The sequence below is a fragment of the Anoplolepis gracilipes genome, chromosome 3, assembly GCF_047496725.1.
Source record: "Anoplolepis gracilipes chromosome 3, ASM4749672v1, whole genome shotgun sequence".
Lineage (NCBI taxonomy): Eukaryota > Metazoa > Arthropoda > Insecta > Hymenoptera > Formicidae > Anoplolepis > Anoplolepis gracilipes.
In genome coordinates this window covers 6,229,309-6,249,040 of record NC_132972.1, presented here as the reverse complement: position 1 = coordinate 6,249,040, position 19,732 = coordinate 6,229,309, and the positions used below count along the sequence as shown (strand labels likewise).

Here is a 19,732-nt window from a genome sequence, read left to right as displayed (position 1 = left end):
TAAATGATCTGATTTTGTAAAATAATATAATATCTAATTTGATATTTTATTTTATTAAATTTTCTTTAGTCGCACACGTTGTATTATAACTTTTACAAGTATTGTAATAATCAGTTTATCTCGGGTAAATGTTAATATTTAAGTTTGTTTTCAATATAAAATTTATTTTATTTGATTATTTACAGTTTTCTCAGCGAGAGAGAGTCTTAAGTCTAATTCTTTTTACATCAATTATTTTTTATCATTTTTTATGCCCTAATATTTTTTTAATGAAAATTCTATAAAAACAGATAAAATAAAATTTTGATTAAAATTAAAATTAATGAACGTCGGATAAATCGGTCCTACATTTGTCATTCTCACTAATGAGAAGATGTGCAGTATTGCCAAAAAGCTCCGCACGTTCATGAAGATTCGCGTGTGCGTTTCTGCAGCACGTTGCAGAAAATTTATGGAAAATATTTTCCGCGCTGCAAGCGGCAGCGTTAAAAGCGACGACCGAAAATGTCGTCGATTTTTCTCGCGCGTCCGACATCCGAGATAATTATCGGTTCGCGAGAATCCTGGACAAACAGGGCTGTCGGTCCCGAATCTCTTTTTTTGTTCGAACTAACTACTACTATCACCGGGACTTTCAGAGAGACCGCTAGAAAGAGAGCGAGGAAGACGTTAGAAGCGAAGAAAATCGAAAGAAAAACCGAAGCGTCCATGATTAATAAAACGTGCTTGATATCATTATCCTCGAACCTGATCTTTGCCGGTAGATTTCTTTGGCGATCGATGACCTTATGATACCCGTTTTATCGTGGAATTTAATCTTTACAAGAAACGTCTATAAATCTATGTTAGCAAAGATATTATGTGCCGAGAATATATTTATGAACGCTCTTATATTGTATTTCATTGCAGCTTTATCACAAAAATACTTGATCACATAAAACTAACATATATATATATAACAAATTTTGCACCTTAGCCACATACATATCGTACTTTCTCGAATCTGAATGATCAATTTGTGTGTTTCTGATTCTCTCCACTCGAATTAATTTTCATTGTTGTTAAACATTTAATTCCGCTCTTATTCTTTTCAAGCAGAATTATATGGAAACCATGTATACGAGAGAGTATCCCGCATGAAATCCGCAACGACAGTGGAATTACTTTGCGAATCGAATGAATTAGCACTTTGTTACAGTCATTAGCGGATCTATTGAATTAATTAGCGTTTGTTCGTGCAGCCCTTCACCGCTAAAATATATCTAGCTTTAGCAGTTAGTCGAACGGAATTCTCGCAATATTGCGTTCGCAGACCAAATTAAAGAGCGATTACGATACATCGAGGAAGCATTGGAAGCGCGATGGATAATATAATCAAACTCGCCGACGATCCGCGCGTGCCTCGCGACCATAGTCAACTTACGGAACAAAAGCCGTAGGAAGTTTGCGAGAATTAACAGCGCGACTCGGCGGAGCGAAAATCTTCTCCCCGAGAGAGAAAGTCGAGTAAATTAATAAGTTTGGCAAGCTGCCAAGAGAAAGGGCCGTAAGCGCACGCGTGGCTAGATGGGAGAGCTTCTCTTAGCTTGGGCTTAGCGGTAAGAAACTTAAATGACGATTCGCTTTATCGCATCACCAGAAACGGTTAACAATTGTGACAATTGTGATAAAGTGCAGACGACAAGCATCGCAAAGATAAAATATGTTGCAGAAAAATTTTATAAAATAGATATACAGGGTGTCCGATAATTATCGCTCCACCTCTCTAGGGCAGATAGAGCAGGTCAAACTGAACATAAAAGTCTTCTACCATTTTGCGATTTGCGCAATAATTATTAAACTATTAATTATAAACGCGCAGCTTATGAGCGAGGGCCGTATATAGCACTCAGCACATGCTGAGCGTTTTTAATTAATATTTTAATAATTACTGCGAAAATCGCAAAATGGTACAGGACTTTTATGTTCAGTTTGACCTGCTCTATCTGCCCTAGAGGGGTGGGACGGTAATTACCGTCACCACCCTGTATATGCATATAAAATTTACCTGTGTAGGGACGTGTATATGTATATGTGTGTAATAACGAATTTTATTTTATGAAACGAATTCTCTTACCAGTTTTGAATAAATTCCTTTTTAATCGAAATGTTGAGCTATTAATTTTAAGTAGAATTGAAAAAAAAAAATCAATATTTCGCGATAAATAAATTTGATGATATAGGTAGGAGCTCGCGCTGGTAAATGTGAATCACCAGATGCAAAGTGAAGGCTATCGTTTAGAATTGTTTTATGATTTTTATCTCGAATTGAATTCTTTGGTTTGAAATTTCCCTCTGGAGTTTCAGGAATCGCGATATCGATTGCGTCGCGTCTCGAAAATGTTCCACGGGACTCACCAGATAAAGGCGTAACGTAGTTACGACGCTTTACAAACAATGCAACAAAAGTATATCACGTTGAAAGCCCTGTCGAACTCCGGAAAATGCCACTCGCTATAAATTGTGGCAAATGCGTCGCTCTACTTCGCCGTTAATCAATGACGAAAGTTGAGGATAGTAAACTGGATCACACATTGTCCGTATTCTTCCGCGCGACAGTTTCTTGTCGTAAAATCATCGTGAGTGGCAAACAATGCGACCACGTTCGGATTTATCGCGCCGTATGAAGCAGCTAGAAATATTGAATGCGCCAAATATTGCGGTGGTTAAACAAAAATGGTACAATTTTTATTTTCCATTTATTATACGTTCCATTTAATAAATATGCATAATGCAATATTTATGTTTACTATTTATCGATGATCAATTTGTATAAATTTACGCCGCGCACAGCTGTATATATATATGTATATCGTTTGCATTTTATGAATTCTCGCGATTTATTATTTATGATTTATAAATATACGTAATACATTTTTATTATTAAAATATACAATTTTTATTTTATTTATAGCGAGTGTAAAAAACTGCTTCTTTATTTTATCTAAGCGTAAGATAGAACGTTTGTTTTAATTTTACAGAAATATAAATATATAATATCTGGATGCGCGGGTGATCGAATATAAATAAATAGTGTACGTGAAATATACACGTACAAACTTCAATATGCAATACTGAAATGCACTTCCGCGGTTGATTTCTCGCTCGAGAGAAATACCATTAACTAGTCTTGTTTGTGCGACTGTACCTCGTTAGAGTTCCATCTCCCGAGAGGCATAACTCATTTAATTTTCGTATCGAATCGACCGACCACCGTAAATCTTACGCTTCGCGCGATCCGCGTATAAAGTTCCGTTTTGAAATGCGTTTTATATCTGCTGTGAGAATATTTGTGAAGGACGGAGTCTGTTTCGCGTCAACAGCGTGCATCAGACACCGTCGACGATCGTAAACGGGCTTCGATATTTTTCTTCACCGGTTCTCTAAAGGCCTTTAATGGTACTCGTAAGTTAAATGTTTGTCACCATGAAAAACCATCCCGTTTCCTGGGAGATCACATGGATGTCTCCAGGCGCATCGCCGATAAATGTAAGAAAAGTGCTTCTCAGGGAAAGAGTATTAATGTCTTGCATTTTCCCGCAGGACGATGTCAACGCCGTTCTTAGAAATATTTTCTTTGCACGCGAATGTTACGTTAACTGTACGTGTATCGCGTATATTTGCTGCTGCGATTAACTTAATTTTACAATCGATAAATGAATTTTACAACCCTAGATGTATTACTAAATATAACATATGTTGATAAAGTAAAAATTTTAAAAATAGCTTGATATAAAAATATTGATTGCGTAATAATAATCAATATAAAAAATTTGTATTTGCATTAAAAATTATCAACGAATCCATTCATTTTTTTAATAACTCATTGAATAACAGATTTATACGTTGCATATTTATTTATTATTTTTTATTCTTACAACTCTGTACGTGTTGCGACTTAATGAAAAACAACAATTAAGACACAGTGAGAATGCATCAGCAGATCGAATTGAAAGTTTTTACGAGACGTATTGTCGTTATTTTTTTTTTTTTTTTTTTTTTTTTTATGTCGGATATAGAACGCGGGGAAATTCGCGACTACGTATTGCGATGTAAGTATTACGTTACTCTCATGTTATTCAAATTTGAGAATAAATCAGGATCGTCGATACCCTGGCACTGCTTACAAGTTCGAATGTAAAGTTTCCGAACGTAAATTTCTCCGTTCCACGGGCGTTCTGATGGTTCCATATCGATCGTCGATGAAACATTGCCGCGCTTCGTAATTGACCCTTCGTTAGTAGTACCACTTTGGCAAGAGCTGTGCCAGCAATTGGGGAGCGTCTGTGATGGCGTTTTCATAGCATTATGTCGGAAATAATTTAAAGTTCAATTCTCTATATATTTTTGATTAGTATTATGATATAAGAGTTTTAAGATATAAGAGAGGCGTTCGTACAGATAAATACATTTCATAATGTGCATTCTATACTCAACGATTAAATACTGATAATATTTGATGACTTTTACTAATATTCTTTTATAATATTAGATTAATATTAGATAACATTGATTTTTTTTTTTTGACATTTTACATATATTTTTATTGATGTTTAAAGTATCTTTTTAATATTCTCTAAAAAAAATTCATCAATTTTTCATGCTGCTTTCGAGATTTTGACATCTCGAACTTGAACGGCGACAATTTAATTATCTTAGCACTAAAGATATTCGAATCTATGAATGATTCTCCGAAACATTATACGAAAGTATCCACACAGTAATATATTCTCAACAACAATTACCCAGCAATTTGCTTAATCTGCATCGAGCTTGATTTGTCAATTTTGCGCGAGGATTATTGCAAGGATTAACCCCACGAAGGGAATCGAACTATGCACGGGCGGATTTGATCGTACGCTTTTAAATGGCGTAATTAAGCGCGACGCGCATTTCCGCATTGATGTGGCGTTCGTCGCTGGCAATGACAGAAATAAAGGCCGAAATCGTTGCCTTGACACGAGCTAAACGAGCGCGTCAGCCTGGCTCCCCTCTCGGCGATTCTATCGGCGCGACGTCGTGTGTGCTCTTCCCCTCCGGTATATATATATATATATATATATATACATATATTAATCGCGCATAAAGTGTTTAGCCATTTTATACGGGCGTGCGCATCAATGTGCCGACGGCGGGCGGGCGCGCGTTCGGAAATTACGTGCATTAAAGCTAAACAACGTAACGGCTCGCGTAATAACAACGTCTGCCTTTAGCGCTGCCGCGACCACGTTGCGCGCACAATAATGTAGCACAGTCATGAATACTAAATGCAAATGTTACACGCAAATGAAACGGAGAGAGGCAGCCCGCCGGCGCGGCACGACACGAGGCGAGGCGAGGCGAGGCGAGGCGAGGAGACGAAACAGCAGTCTTGCGGTAATTGCATTAATTTTGAAGCCCTGAGACGGCTAACGCGAGTCGCTGTCGTCGTGTACAGCGTCGCCGCGCCGCGGCGAGGAACGCGATCTAAATATTCCGTCTTCCGTCGGTCGGATGCCTGGTGTCAAGTCACTGGGATTCGCCGTTGCTTCGGTTGCTGCTTGCTTGCTTCCTTGCATAAATAAGGCTTTTCTGACCTTTGTCGCGCTGCCGAAACGCGAACACTATAGTTACTTCGTTGATGCACAAAGACTTTTACTCGATGCTGGTTTTTACTTGCTCTTTTATACTTTCTCGCGTTTCGCTTTAGAAAAAATGCTGTAGAAAATTGCAGTTGAACAAGAGAGATCTAAGTGAATAATTAAGATGTTAAATATATCACGTTGTCGCATATAGAAAAATGATATGAACACGTACGTAAAGTTTCATATAAATTTTATTTGATTTTTATTTCATTATATGTATTTTATTATATTAATTTTGTTGATTGCATTAATTATATTTAATTTTATTTAATTATTCTATCATATTCTTCAGAAAAGCACAATTAAACAAGTAAGATAAATAACAGATTAAGATAAATCTTAAATATTAAAATACTAGATATCTCATATTATTGCGCATAGAAAAATAAAAAATTTTATTTGATTAATTTTAATTAAACACGTTAATGCGTACGTGTATCTTTATTCAATCACTTTGAAAAATATTATCTTTTTTCTTTCTTTTGAAAACTGACGAGTTGAGCATTAAAAAATTAAATGGTTATATTTCTTTTATAATATCTATGTATTATATATTAGAAAATTAGATTAATCGTGTAATAGTTTGTACAATTTTAAATATTCAACGAAAAAATAAAATAAAAAAGCAAGAAAGAAATCCATATTAAAATATATTACCATTATGTATGGAAGTAGAAAACGCGCGAATTCTAGCTTTTACCTGTCGTTCGAACTTGGGCGAAATTCCGTTGAGTTTTTGATAGTTATTTTAAACGATCAATGACTTTTTATCGAAACTTGGTCCAATTTGATTTCGCTAGCGTATTCTCTCATTTCGAAAGTTCTTTTCCTGAAGAGTTCTTTTCCTGAGGATGACGGCGATGAAGCACGCTTATAAGCCGGTTCTCCGACCACGAAATTCATGAGAATTCATTTAAATCGGAAACTAGTTCCGCGGAAAATCGTCTTGAAATATTCTGGCGCGATTTACATGTTTGCGCGACGATCTGTTCTTGCACGGAACGGGAAGCTTTCTTATGGTATTTCCGTTTCCGGGTTCGTCAATGTCTCTCCGCTCCTCTTCTTCTCTCGATTTCCGATTCCTTTCTGAATTTCCAACCGGATTCACAATATTTCTTTGTCGATAAATAATGTAGCGTAAGAAATCGTGAAGTTTTATTTTGCCTTTTAAATCTTTTTCTTTTTAAATTTAAATTTATTTAATTAAATATAAGATATAAGGTGATATTAATAAAGTAAATTTTTATTAATTACTAGCTTGCGCTACCCTTTTAATTTTTAATTGTGTTTAATTTTGGATGCAAATACAAAAAAAAAAAAAAGAAAAAAGAAAAAAATGACGCACAAGAAAAATCTGGTAAATAAGGAGAATGTTGCAGCAACTCTTGAAGCGTATCCGTCTTTGAACAAAAGAAACGAATTGTCTCGGACACTATAATAGACTTTTCGTCGCACCGACGATGACAGATCGAATGTAATTACGTTGTCATGTGCCGCGAAGCAGAAAACACGTGAGACGGAAAAAACATGAGGACGGATGCTGTGTAATTCCATGTAATAGCCGTTGAGATATACGCTATATACCACACCGACATAGACCGAAAATTGTTTGGTGCTCGAAATAGCATTCGAGACATTGAATCTTCATGTGTACGCTCATGAAGATCGCGTCGTCTGTCGCAGTTAAATTTCAGTTAAATAATTAATCGTCTCGTCCTCAACGCAGACGTTTATCAAGCTTCTTCACAGACGTATTCTGCAGCTTGGCTCGGATAGAGTTTCGGTTCTAAATCGCCATAGACGATAGTCAGTCATACGCCAGGCAAATTTTATTCTCGGTGAACGTATGAATTTTCGAATATCACGAACACGACTTGAGAGTATGTGACAAAAGATTGAGAAATGTTCGCGCTGTCTTTCTTCCGTGAAGAAAAATAAAAGATAAAAAAACTACACGAACTGGATATAGGTACATACATAAAATATAACAATTTTTTTAAAGACAATTTGAAACAAAAAAAGACGTAATGACGTTTAAAATTTAAGAATAAGCTTAAAGATTTTTAATTCTATTATCAATTTCTATTTTTATATGATCTGTTCTTATTCTTGTTAATTACAGTGTTTTGTTGCGTAATATTAGATTAATAAGAATTATTTCTTACATGTAATAAATCATCGTATAATTTTGTTAAGAAAAATTTTGTGTTATATAAAAAATGTAGAAGAATTAATGAAATTCTTTAAACTTTCTGAAAAAATTTGTTAATTTTTCATTTGCTTAATTTTTAATTAAGGAGGAAAACTTTTAAAAAAATTTCTGCCTTTAATTAATGAAACTTTAAATAATAATACGTTAAACGATTGCTTAGCCTTTATGCAATTATTTTATTGGTCCAATGAAGGACCATTCGTTTTACATCTCGTTATAAATATAATGGCTTTTCCTTTTGTCGCTCTAACTTATCCAAAATAGCTTGACGAGCACAATGTCGGTGTGCGATTTCATGCAATAGCAATTTACAATTATGAACAGATTAATTTCAAGGCAGCGTGACTCTATAAACGCCGGAAGAGCAGTCTCATGCAATTGTAACGATTAACGGTGTAAGGTTAAGAAAACTTTAACATTTGATGGAAAGAGAAATATTTGTACTTAAAATATTTGTATTTGTATTTGATATTTTCATTTTTTCCCGTTATGGAAGTTTAAAATATTTTGTTATCATGATTATCAACTCATAGAAAAATAAAAGTATACATCTTTGTTTCTAAGTTAATTTGACAAAATTAGTAATTTTTATACTGTATTAAATGATTTGGTTTTTAATAGGATAATTAGAATCATATTGAAAAAAATCTCTCGTAATTTAGTCGTTGTAAAATATTGGTCGCATACACGTATTAGTTTTACAGAATCTTTTATCAAACTTTTTTAAGATAATAATATCAATTTTTATATGATTAGATAATTATATATGTATTGTACAATATATATTAGTTAAAATATATATTGATAATATTAATTTTGCAATATATGATTTGCATATTGCATAATATGATGTAGTTATATATATAATTAAACTTTTATTTTACTCAATTCCACATGTCCGCTGACGTGGCAAATATGAAATAGTAAAAGCTAATAATAGGATAATAGGACAATAAGAAGAGAAATGAAAAATTATAAGAAATTGCGAGTATATAAATTATATAAAAGTCCGTTTTATATATAAAAATTGTCAGATATAATTATATTACATTAAATATAAAATTTTTTTATAAAAAATTGAAATGAAAAGCTAAAATAAAAAATGTAAAATATTTCCAGAAATCTTAACAGTCTCTTAACGAGATTTTTTATCGCAAACTTTCATACATTGCATTATCTTAAGTCCAACAAATACGTTTCACATATATAATATATATATATATATATATCGGCGAGAGAATAAAGCCAATGTTATTCCAATATGGCTTGACGTCGTAAAATTGTTAACGATTTATTCTGAGTACTCGTTTATAGTGATGAATTATAATATGACATAGCGGAGAAGTTGTATTACACACACGTCTCTTTAATTCCTAACAAAAAATATGTTAAAAATTATGTTGAGATTTATGAAAATCTATCGTTTAACCTTTTTAAAAAGATATTATTATTTGTATATATATAATGTTGTTTATATATTTAATTATATTATGAAGTTTTTTTTATTAGTTTTTAAAGGATTAATATTATAATTTTGTACATACATGACAGTATTAAAAAAACGAGTTTTAAAAAGGATTATCAAAATTATATCTATATCGAATGACCGATTGCAAATGATAATTAAAATTTAATCTGCAGTTTGGGGAGCAACACAATGTATTCAAATTGAAACTCAGAGATGGAACAATTAATTATGCTTTATTATCGGGTTTGGTCTGTGTGGATTAACATGAGAAAGACTTAATATTATCTAAAATTTTTTGGTCATTACATTTCACATTTTCGAGTCTAAACATGCAATTAAACAGATAGTACACAAACAGAACACAGAAATGTAATTTATTTCTGTGTGTATCGCAGCAATGTGCTCAATTATTTTTCAGAGAGATTTACTAAATAATTTACGCGCTTTATATACTTTATGCCGAAACAGCATCTTACTTTGCTCGTAGATAGAGAAATATGTTTAATAAATTTTTGCAGATGCGTTGCAGAGCGAGAGTTATTTTCTGTAATATCCTTGATACTGCAGGGAAATTATTTAGTACAGGAAAAATGAACTAAAAAACTAATGAACGTATACAGAATACGAACGAATGTAATATTGCTTTATTTTAGCTTCAATATAAGAATTGTATTGAATATTTTAGCGTTTTTTAATGTATAATTATTACTTATTTTATCTATTATATTAATTTTATCTATAATATAATAACCTATAATTAAAGATAGTTTATTGTTATATTGATCATGTAAATATTATATTATATTTTATTATATATATATATACTTATTATTATAAATATAATGATTAATATACAATTTTATTTTTATTAACGGAAGGAAAATTAATGTTTGTTCTTTTCTGCTCCCTCTGATAGTCTACCGATATTATTCATTTTAACAACACTGGTTATTTTATAATTTAATTATTAATTATATACGAGATATTTATCTTAAAATGTATATATTTCTATTATATCTTAATATATTTTTATTAAATCTTAATATTTTTCTTATATTATGCAAATAAGATTTTGAGGAAACTTTTAAAATATATTCAACATATGAACACACACCCTCTTTAAAGCTTTAGCATATTATCGATGGTTTAAAGGTAACGTGGATAATTTTTTCCATGTGTCTGAGGTTGATTTAATGTAATTAAACTCAGCTTCAAACAAAGTCAATCACTTTCAAAATGTTCACGTAAGTGGAACGACAAAGGGTGCAACTTTGTCACCTTTTTCCGGTTTTGCGTTCAGCAATTAATTTTCAGGAAGCTTTATTACGCTTCAAAGAAGACACATGCGTTCAATGACTTTACATTCGTGAGTTTAATACGCGAGACTATATATATTCACACTCGCACGCGTGCGCGATTATTTGATAAATAATTATAATGTTAATCAGTTTTCTGTCTTCCTTATATTTATATACATTTTGGCTATAATTTTTATTTTCAGGAAATTCAACTAATTATGCGAGTAAAAGCACGTTAATAAAATAAAAATTGAGAGGAAAATTAATTAACTGTCACAAATTGATAATATTATAAACGATAACAGTAAAATATAACAGACTTTATCATTATTTGAATCCAACAAAGAATTAATAAAATACTCAATATATCTACATTTGTTAATTTTTGTTAAGTTTTAACAATTTTAATGCGATTTTTGCATCGTTATTTGATATCATCGTAGCTTTTGATTCTGGATTTTTATTATGAAATAACAAGGACTGCTACGGATGTTTCAAGTATCTCGCTATAAAATGACGAAACTATTCTCTGGCGAATAATTTTCTCTCTGAATAATTTTTATTCATGCTTTTATGCTGTTTCATATAAATATAAAGTTCTATGATATATCAAATTTGATTTTGACACCGTGCACTATTATATGAAATATTTCGCGCGCGTACAGCAGCTTTATCTGAAATACTCTGTGTGTATCACACTTTACTATGATTTTATAATCATGTAATCTTATATTACATACATATACATAGCAATGTAGGTAATTTCGGGCGAGATTGTGAACTTTTCGAAAATCTCCATGAGATAATAGCGGTGGGTTTCTCGTTTCCGTCTACTTGAAACGAGTGATCATTTCGTAACGTTTTCCCTGAAGGACATTGCATATAAATTCATGGTAAATTCGAAGATGATTTTAGGATTGAACATGCATACACATGGTTGTGATTTTGATTTGTAACCGGCCAGAGACAGCGACGCGGCATTTTGACACACATTCACTGAACGATCGCCGGTAATGTCGCCGGGATTTCGGAATATCAAGGCTTCTCGACAGAAAGTCAATATGATGTCGCTGAAAATTAATGAGCCAATCGTAGATATGTAACTGGTAGTCACGCTACCGTAGAATAATTAATGATACGAGCTCCTCGGCTGCTCGCGAAACTTTCGACGTCGTAAACTCGCAAAAGGAAGTCGCCCTTAATCCCTGCTGACGAGTACGTATTCAAGTATTTCTCTCATACAGGGTATATAGGAATTGATAGAGAACATGTATGAGATATGTTGAATGAATTCGGTGATAATTTTGTAAACAAAGATCGCGTATGATGCAAGCAACATTTCCGTGCCTTCGTATCGAGAAATCATTGTACAATTCAGTTAGCTCTCTACCTATAATTTAGAATTATCACAAACACGAAGGACAATCGTCAGTAATGCCAAATTAATTAGTCAATATTATCTCCCTGATATGTAGCATGATCTGATGGATTAATGAAATCCCGCTTCTATCTCTGACAATGCCTGCATTTTGGCTATCAGTTTGATATACAATATGCATTTATGTCACTCTTGTTGCAATAAAATATTAGCTGAAAGAACATTTGATGTACATATGTGTCGCGATGATTTATTAAATTATCTTTGCTGACTAAATTTTAATAATGAGAAGACTGCAATATTTATGCAATCAAGTCAGACGAACGAGTAATTTTGTAATCAAAGTATTTTATGCCAAAAAATTATGCTGTGAGACAAATAATTAATTCAATTAAATCTGAGACAATAATTTAATTCGTATAAAATATGTACCAAAAAAACCAAAAAGATATAAAAATATAATTTCTACAAATAAAGGGATTTCATTTATTATTAGCTTTTTCACGAATTATATTAAAAAATATTTTCAAATCAGTTGGGAGCGCAATAAGAAGCAAAAAGCAATAGTATAAGGGAGGATTTGTGTGGTAAGCGCGACGGGATATCAAGCTGCGGTGAATTTCTCTCCTCCATTATACGAGCGATAATTCCGGAAGTTCTATACGTTCTACCTAGGTCATCCAAGCCCATCGATATTCGAGCCGCGTCTTGGGCGGCCACAAATATCGACAGGTACGGAGATAACGCGATCACACACCTCTACTCCCCATTGTTCTTTGCGCCGCGCGAGCCACTAATTACGGCGTCGGGGGTTCGCTCTCGGCGTACCGCTTGATTTGCGCGGTCCACGGACCGATGGCGGCGTTACGTTAATTACACGCGGACAGGTACACGGTTTTGCCGGACACGTCAATGCTTCATTAAGCCGTTCCTACCTCGGATCCCTCGGCTGCCGCGCGTATTCCGATGAAGTCGAAGTTTCGTCGGCGATTAACGCCCACCGCACGGCTCAACTTGCCAAACTACGTCGCCGCGAAAATATACTTCAGATTCAACGAGCGCACGTAGTGATGCGAGTTTTCGCATGTCCGAGAATGTTCGAAATCGACAATACGTCGTCTATAATTTTGCCCCTTTCCGCGGTAGTATATAATTATAGGAAATGGTATGTAATTATAGGAAGAAACATTATTTGATGAGCTGAAGATTGCGGCAATTTAATATTTTATTTTATTTTATAGAAAAGTTTGTAAAATAAATAATTTATGTGATACGTTTTTTTTTTTTTTTTTTTTTTTTTTTACATTGTAAGCTACAAAAGTTTAAACATTTTAATATGATAATACAGGAATATATATTTGATAAGGAAAAAAAAAATAATACAATAAGAAAAATATAGAGATAAAAAGATATATCGAGAATTGGGAAATATTGTAATATTTATCTCAATATAAATGCAAATTAGTTTCAAGATTTATTGCTATTTTCGTAATGTTTGAGTATAACTAAGTGATGGCCGTTCCGTGAATGTAAAACTTAATGCAATCTTAGATTTTAAATACAATTTCGGTCGTAAATTTCTAAAATTATCTGGTTATAATTATCCGGATTATTTACAGTGATACAATCCTATTTTATCTTGCATTGCACCAAGCGATATTGCGTAAATTTAACAAAACGGCGGAAATAATACAGCGTACGAAGCACCGTTCACAACACGGAGAACAACGAGTTAATGCTCTGGCACGACGATCTATTTCCCCATTCAGAATTGATATTTCTGAATTATACTCGGCGGCGGAATTATCATTTACGATGTCGTCCTCACCATGGCTGTAAACATGGAAATACGGCCGTCGTAGATATTACAAACGAAGCGGGCATGTACGCACGCATGCTCACCGCACGCGTTCACGCAGGCAGATAACCGCGAACGAACATTCATTGACCTGCGGTCGAAAATGCATCGCACGTTTCCGCTTCCGCGGCTTTGACCTGCGTTGTTTGTGTCCTTCCTGAATAATACGCAGATGATATAATCTTTATCGACATGACAGATCTCAAAGAGGCACCCATAAGTAAAGCGTTTTTTACATAAGAATGAAGTTCTGAGAATCGTCTAATTCCATTAATATTACTTATAAGGGAATCCAAAAGCTGTTTTATATTATCGATCAAAATTTAATCTGACATGACAATATATTTGCTTAATATAAAAGTTTTGCAATTTATACATACAAAATAAGATAGATGGTTTCTACTAGGAATTGCATGAAGAAATATTTGTGAACTTTTAGAAATGGCGTCTGACGTGAGTTTGTGTTTCAATCTCTCACCCTCACAGATGCACGAGAGTAATTTTTGACAGATTTTGAAAATCTTTTTTACTAGGCTTCTAAAGTCATTTCCAAAAGTTTACTAATATTCTGTTATGTTATTCCAAACGCGGACGCTATATCTCTTGCACGAACATACCGTAGAACTTTTTATATTAAGTAAATATTGTTACGACGTAACTGTTATCTTTTAATTTTTTATCATTTTTATATGAAATTATTAGCCCTTGCATGTTGTTTTTATAAGTATTTTAATTGTGAATTGAGAAGGATTTATCAATCCTTATAGCCAAAAAAGAGATTTTTAAAATCTGTAATTCATATTCTGTCGATAATTTTGAATCCCCTTAATTATTTTTTTTCTATGTTTACGAAAATAGAAGTTGTACATAAAATTATGATTTAAAGGATGGCAATAATTCAAAAGATTTGATTCAATTCATACTTTTAATCATGACGCTTTAAATTATTCGATCCAGAAATAAGAACTAATCGATTTGGTAAATAAATTTTTTTTGTTTATTTCAAGCTGTAAGATATAAGAAATGATTATGGTTTGACATTCTGGAATTTTAACTCTTCAGAATAAATATCAATATGTAAGTAATGATCTATATATTTTGTACATATATAATTTGTACCTAATTAGTGAAATGTTTTGTTAAGAAAAAAAATGATTTGGCGATAGCTTTTAATCATAATGTGATAAAAAATTATATATTCTGACACAATGCGATATTACAGCAGATTTAGATCCACACTTATTCAAATCATTCGAATAACTGCGGAAAGCATGTGCGCGCGAGTTAATTAGAAATTACAGCTTTTTGCGTGGGTACTCTGCGCAAGTTAATCCAAGGCAATAATGCAAGAAGCTAATAATACCCTTGCCAGAAGCTACGCCAAGCGTAATACAGTTGGCTCGAGCAGCAAACACGACTGTACTAAAGAAAAGAAGACATAAACTTTCTCTAGATATAAACGATTTTCGTCTTTCTTCTTTCTTTTTTTAACTACGATATATTCACACCAAAAAAATGTACAAATTTATAATGAAAAATAATACACAAAAATAATGACGTAACAATAAGAGAAATTATTTTTAGAAGTTTTGTTCAGGTATTTTGTAATTTAAGGATAGCCTAAAGATGATTTAAAAAGTTTGGTTTATTTTATTAAAATAAAAAATTACCCGAAGAGAAAGAAAAAATATGACAAAAATTTAATATAAATTTCGAAAAATATATTAGAAAAAAGAAGAAAAAAAACAACATAAACTATGACTGTCATAGAAGAAAAAAAAAACGAACGGCTATTGCTGTCATAATATATTATACCAAAAATTTAACGCATGATTTTGTAACAAAGAGGGAAAGAGGGGGATACATAAAATTATTATCTTATTATAGTTTAGCTAAAAGGATAAAAGAAAAGATTTGATGCAAAATACGGTGAATGTGTGGTAAAAAGGCCATGACACATTTAGAAAAAAATTGGGACATTTTTAATATACCCCACCAAGCTTGTTTGCTTTTATGATACTACGGCAAAGTACGCGAATGTAATTACATGTGCATTCATTGGACGGACGTATTCGCAGTATCATTGCATACGTATTTGCGGTATCATCAGTAAATGAGTTCATTCGACACAGACAGACGAGCAACGTTGTGGAATATGGGCGCGATATGCATGCCGTTTGAATCACCGTAGAATGCGGATGGTGAGAGAGAACCTCCCTCTTCTCTTCTGCGTGCGGCGTTCTCTTCTCGCGATCTCTTTGTCCAACGGTTAGTGCTCCTTTGTTCGGTTCGTGTTTTCGGGTCATCCTAGAATTTGCCGCTGAATTGTTGGCTCGCCGAGTTTCGGTTCCTGTGCCACACCACGAAACCGGCAGACGCCCACGAAAACCAGCGATTTCGGTGCAACATCGTTTGCTCTCTCCGCCGTTCGTCGTTTTGGTCCAGGACGCGTGAGATCGAGTTTTAAACCAAGGCTCAGTTATGGGAATAGTCGACTAGATGGGTTTAGTTTGATTGCGGTATACAGTTTCGAGCAGAAGAATTAATCTGGGAATTAATCTTCCCTCACGCATTTTTTTTTTTAAAGTTTTGTGCAACTATGTAATTATTTACTATATTTATAGGAATTGCGTTACACACAACAAATGATGGCAATAATAATGATTGAAATTATAATGAAACGAGCTATTAATAATAAAAAAAATTAACTCACATAAACCACCTTTTATTCAAGCGTTGATGAGATAATACAGCGTGAAATTAATAAACGAATATTAAAGCGCTAGTTATAATTGTAGGCCAATCATGTATAGAGTCACTCAACGTCGCGGGTATTATTTATAGCTGATACTGTGATTCTATTAGCTATATAAGTTTGATATCTTACGATTCTGATTTAAAATCTGTCCAAAATCCGTTCGTAACAATCGAAGCGAAACGTAACGCGAAGCAGCTAATTTCTCCGTTTAAATTTGTCTCGAAGTGACTTCAACGATCGTCATGGGATCTCAACGAATCATTCGAACTTTCTTGTTGCTGATGGTGATTCAACTTCACTACGTAATTTTGTTAGCTGAAAACGGCGGAAAACATTCTAAATCCAATCTTATACTATTACCAGGAAAGTCTAAACATTTGTCGGATAACGAATACGATGACAACTCAGAAGACTCGTCGGACTATAGCTCGCAGTATTTGAACGATTTTAATTCGCATATAGTCGAATTACCAAGAAAACATTCGAAGGAAGAATATACCAATTCAAGACAATTATTGGGTCCTATAAGTTATAGATCTATAGTAAGGAGACCTATAGTCTCAGATAATGAATACAAGATCAATTCAAGACAATTGTCAGCTGTAACCAAAGTACCGGCAAGAAGGTCTCCTGAATCCTCGGATAACGAATATAGGGCTAATTTAGGACAATTGCCGGATCGTAGAATACAGTATTCAGATTTTGAGCTGGCTGTAACTAAAATACCGACAAGGAGACCTGAATTTTCGAACAGCGAATACAGAATCGATGCAAGACAATTGCTAGATCGTAGAACGCAATATTTAGATTCTGATTTATTTGAAACTAAAGCGCCGGCAAGGAGGTCTAAATCCTTGGATTCAAAGCATTTAGATTATCATCAATTGCATAGACAGGCAAAAAGAAGAAACCTTGAAATATTGTCAAGACTTAAATCTAAACAGTCAGATATCGAAAATACGGTCGATCTAAGACAATCGGATCATGAAGGGCACCATTTGCATCCTGAAGATGCGTACGTAAACGATCAGGTTTTAGCAAGAAAATTACGAGTGGCGCGAAAATCTAGACCTTCCCACCAAACATATCCTGATTCCAATGTTCAACAGCCAAATACTCGAAGAACTTTCAACGCTGGAATACAATACGCAAAATCGACTTTAGATAGTTTAGCTCTTTTACCGCAAGTTTTTATTGGCAAGCCAGAACCGAAACGCCATTATTACGATGAAGTCAAAACGATTGCGTGTCCTAGGGGAACACAATTTATAATCGATCATTGTGAACCGATTTTCTACTTGGGAAATGACAGTGGCACTAGGATCAAAGAAATCCGCAAATCTGAAATTTATTTAGATGAGGATGGCGATAAGAAAAAATAAGAGATATTAAAGTAAGAAATAATTCGGAATCCGTCGTGTGCAAGAAAAATATTGTAGGAAAAGAGTGATTGTGCTGTATAAATATTAACATTATTTAATTAGAAATAATTAAACACATTTTTTTTTAAATTAAAACAATGAAATTGCATCTCTTTTATCTCTAATTTTAGAATTATTAAACACACGATGAACAGCGATTAAAAAAATTTTAGAGAAAATAATAATTTCATATAATTATATTTATGATATATTGTATCACAAAATAGACTAATGCGATAACAATAACAATTTGTCGATAATTACCTTAAATTTTATATTTTATGCTTTGGTAAGTAAAAAAATAGTTTATCTTACACATGCACACACAAATTATTCTCTATTTAAAATATAAAATATAATAATAACTTGTAAAATAAAAATATATATTATCATTACTTTATTTATTAATTCGCTTACTATTCCGCAAATGTCTTCCTTTTTCTTTTAAGACAAAACCGTTAAAAATTCTACCATTATTCAGTTTATGCAACTTCAGCTTATACGTGACAATACAAACGTATCGTTTCAAGATTAATCTGCACGTGTAAATGTATTCAGGCGTACATGCCATTGCTGCAAATTGCTCCACGAAACACGTCTTTCGCGCCGTTACGGGATTTGCGGCTGAATTATAGAGGAAGAGGCTTCCACAGAAGGAACCGAGGAAAGCCGGCGATATCTGCAAACTGCGAACTGCTGAAAGGCGACTTTATTACAATAGAGCGGGAGCTGTAGGAAAACGAGAATCGTAATCTTTGGATCGTAGGACGACGTGTCACGGCTCGGTGATTGTCGTTAGATGGAAAAGGAACTTTATCAAAACGAGTTCTTTTCGTCGAGTTGTCCGATTGAACTTCTACTTTCTCGACTTACTTGGGCACTTCCGCTTTTCTTCTCTCTTTTTCCCCTTCCTCTCGTCTTGTTCTTTTGCCAGAACTTCCTGCCGCATTCTCGCAGATTCTCTTGTCCGGATAAACAACACGTGTAATGCACTTCTTTGATTCTGTTACGTAGACGTTTTCTATCGCGCGAGATGCAGTTTCAAGAGTTACTAAATTAAAATTATATTAAATCAAGATGATATATTTATTACACAACTGCAATTTTCTGTTTACTTTGGAAAAGAGATTTCTCGACGAGCTCTGCTGAATAAACCTCTACATTTTCACGGAGCTTTCAAAATAACTCTATATTTCTAACTTTAACATATACATTTTTTAAATTATATTCTGCGTTTAATCTTTGTAAGACGTCGCGTATGATACGTATATTTTATCTAAAATAAAAATTTTTTAAATTTAAAGCTTACGAGATATATATCGATTTGCATTAATGATTTTGATTTTCTTTATCTGTTTAAGCAGGTACCAAAATGGACGCCGAGGCAGCGTTGTTGGAAAATTCGCCGACTTTGTCGACGATCTCGTCGGATTCCACGGACGCGACGTATTCCGGACCCGGCTCGCCCTATTCCCCGGAATCACCGATCATTGTCACGTCCTCCTATAAAAAAAAGCGTGACGATGAAGTCACGCCTAGACCAACGCCCAGGCATCTATCCAGGAAGCCAAGCTTCCGGATACGACCGCCCTACCTCATGATCTGCATCAGCATCATCGAGGTGAGTGAATGCCGGATGTAATAAATAATTACATAATTACGAGATGACATAATAA

General features: G+C 33.6%; 2 protein-coding genes across 10 annotated transcripts in view; both read left to right on the top strand.

The window, feature by feature from the left end:
- Positions 1-19,732, top strand: part of Rho-6 (serine protease rhomboid 6) — a 168,042-nt gene that overhangs the window by 134,937 nt on the left and 13,373 nt on the right. For 6 of the 9 annotated variants that reach the window (XM_072887768.1, XM_072887770.1, XM_072887772.1 and 3 more), the window contains one exon: positions 19,421-19,677. In XM_072887768.1, coding sequence (XP_072743869.1) covers positions 19,429-19,677 — 249 coding nt within the window. In that variant the 5' untranslated portion in view covers positions 19,421-19,428. Of the gene's footprint in view, positions 1-19,417; positions 19,678-19,732 lie in introns of all 9 variants that reach the window. The other 3 variants (XM_072887769.1, XM_072887771.1, XM_072887764.1) reach the window with 1 other exon arrangement.
- LOC140664083 (uncharacterized) lies at positions 14,969-18,224 on the top strand. Its single transcript, XM_072888812.1, has one exon. It carries the CDS (start codon positions 16,878-16,880, stop codon positions 18,015-18,017), a length of 1,140 nt encoding a protein of 379 aa, XP_072744913.1. The 5' UTR covers positions 14,969-16,877; the 3' UTR covers positions 18,018-18,224.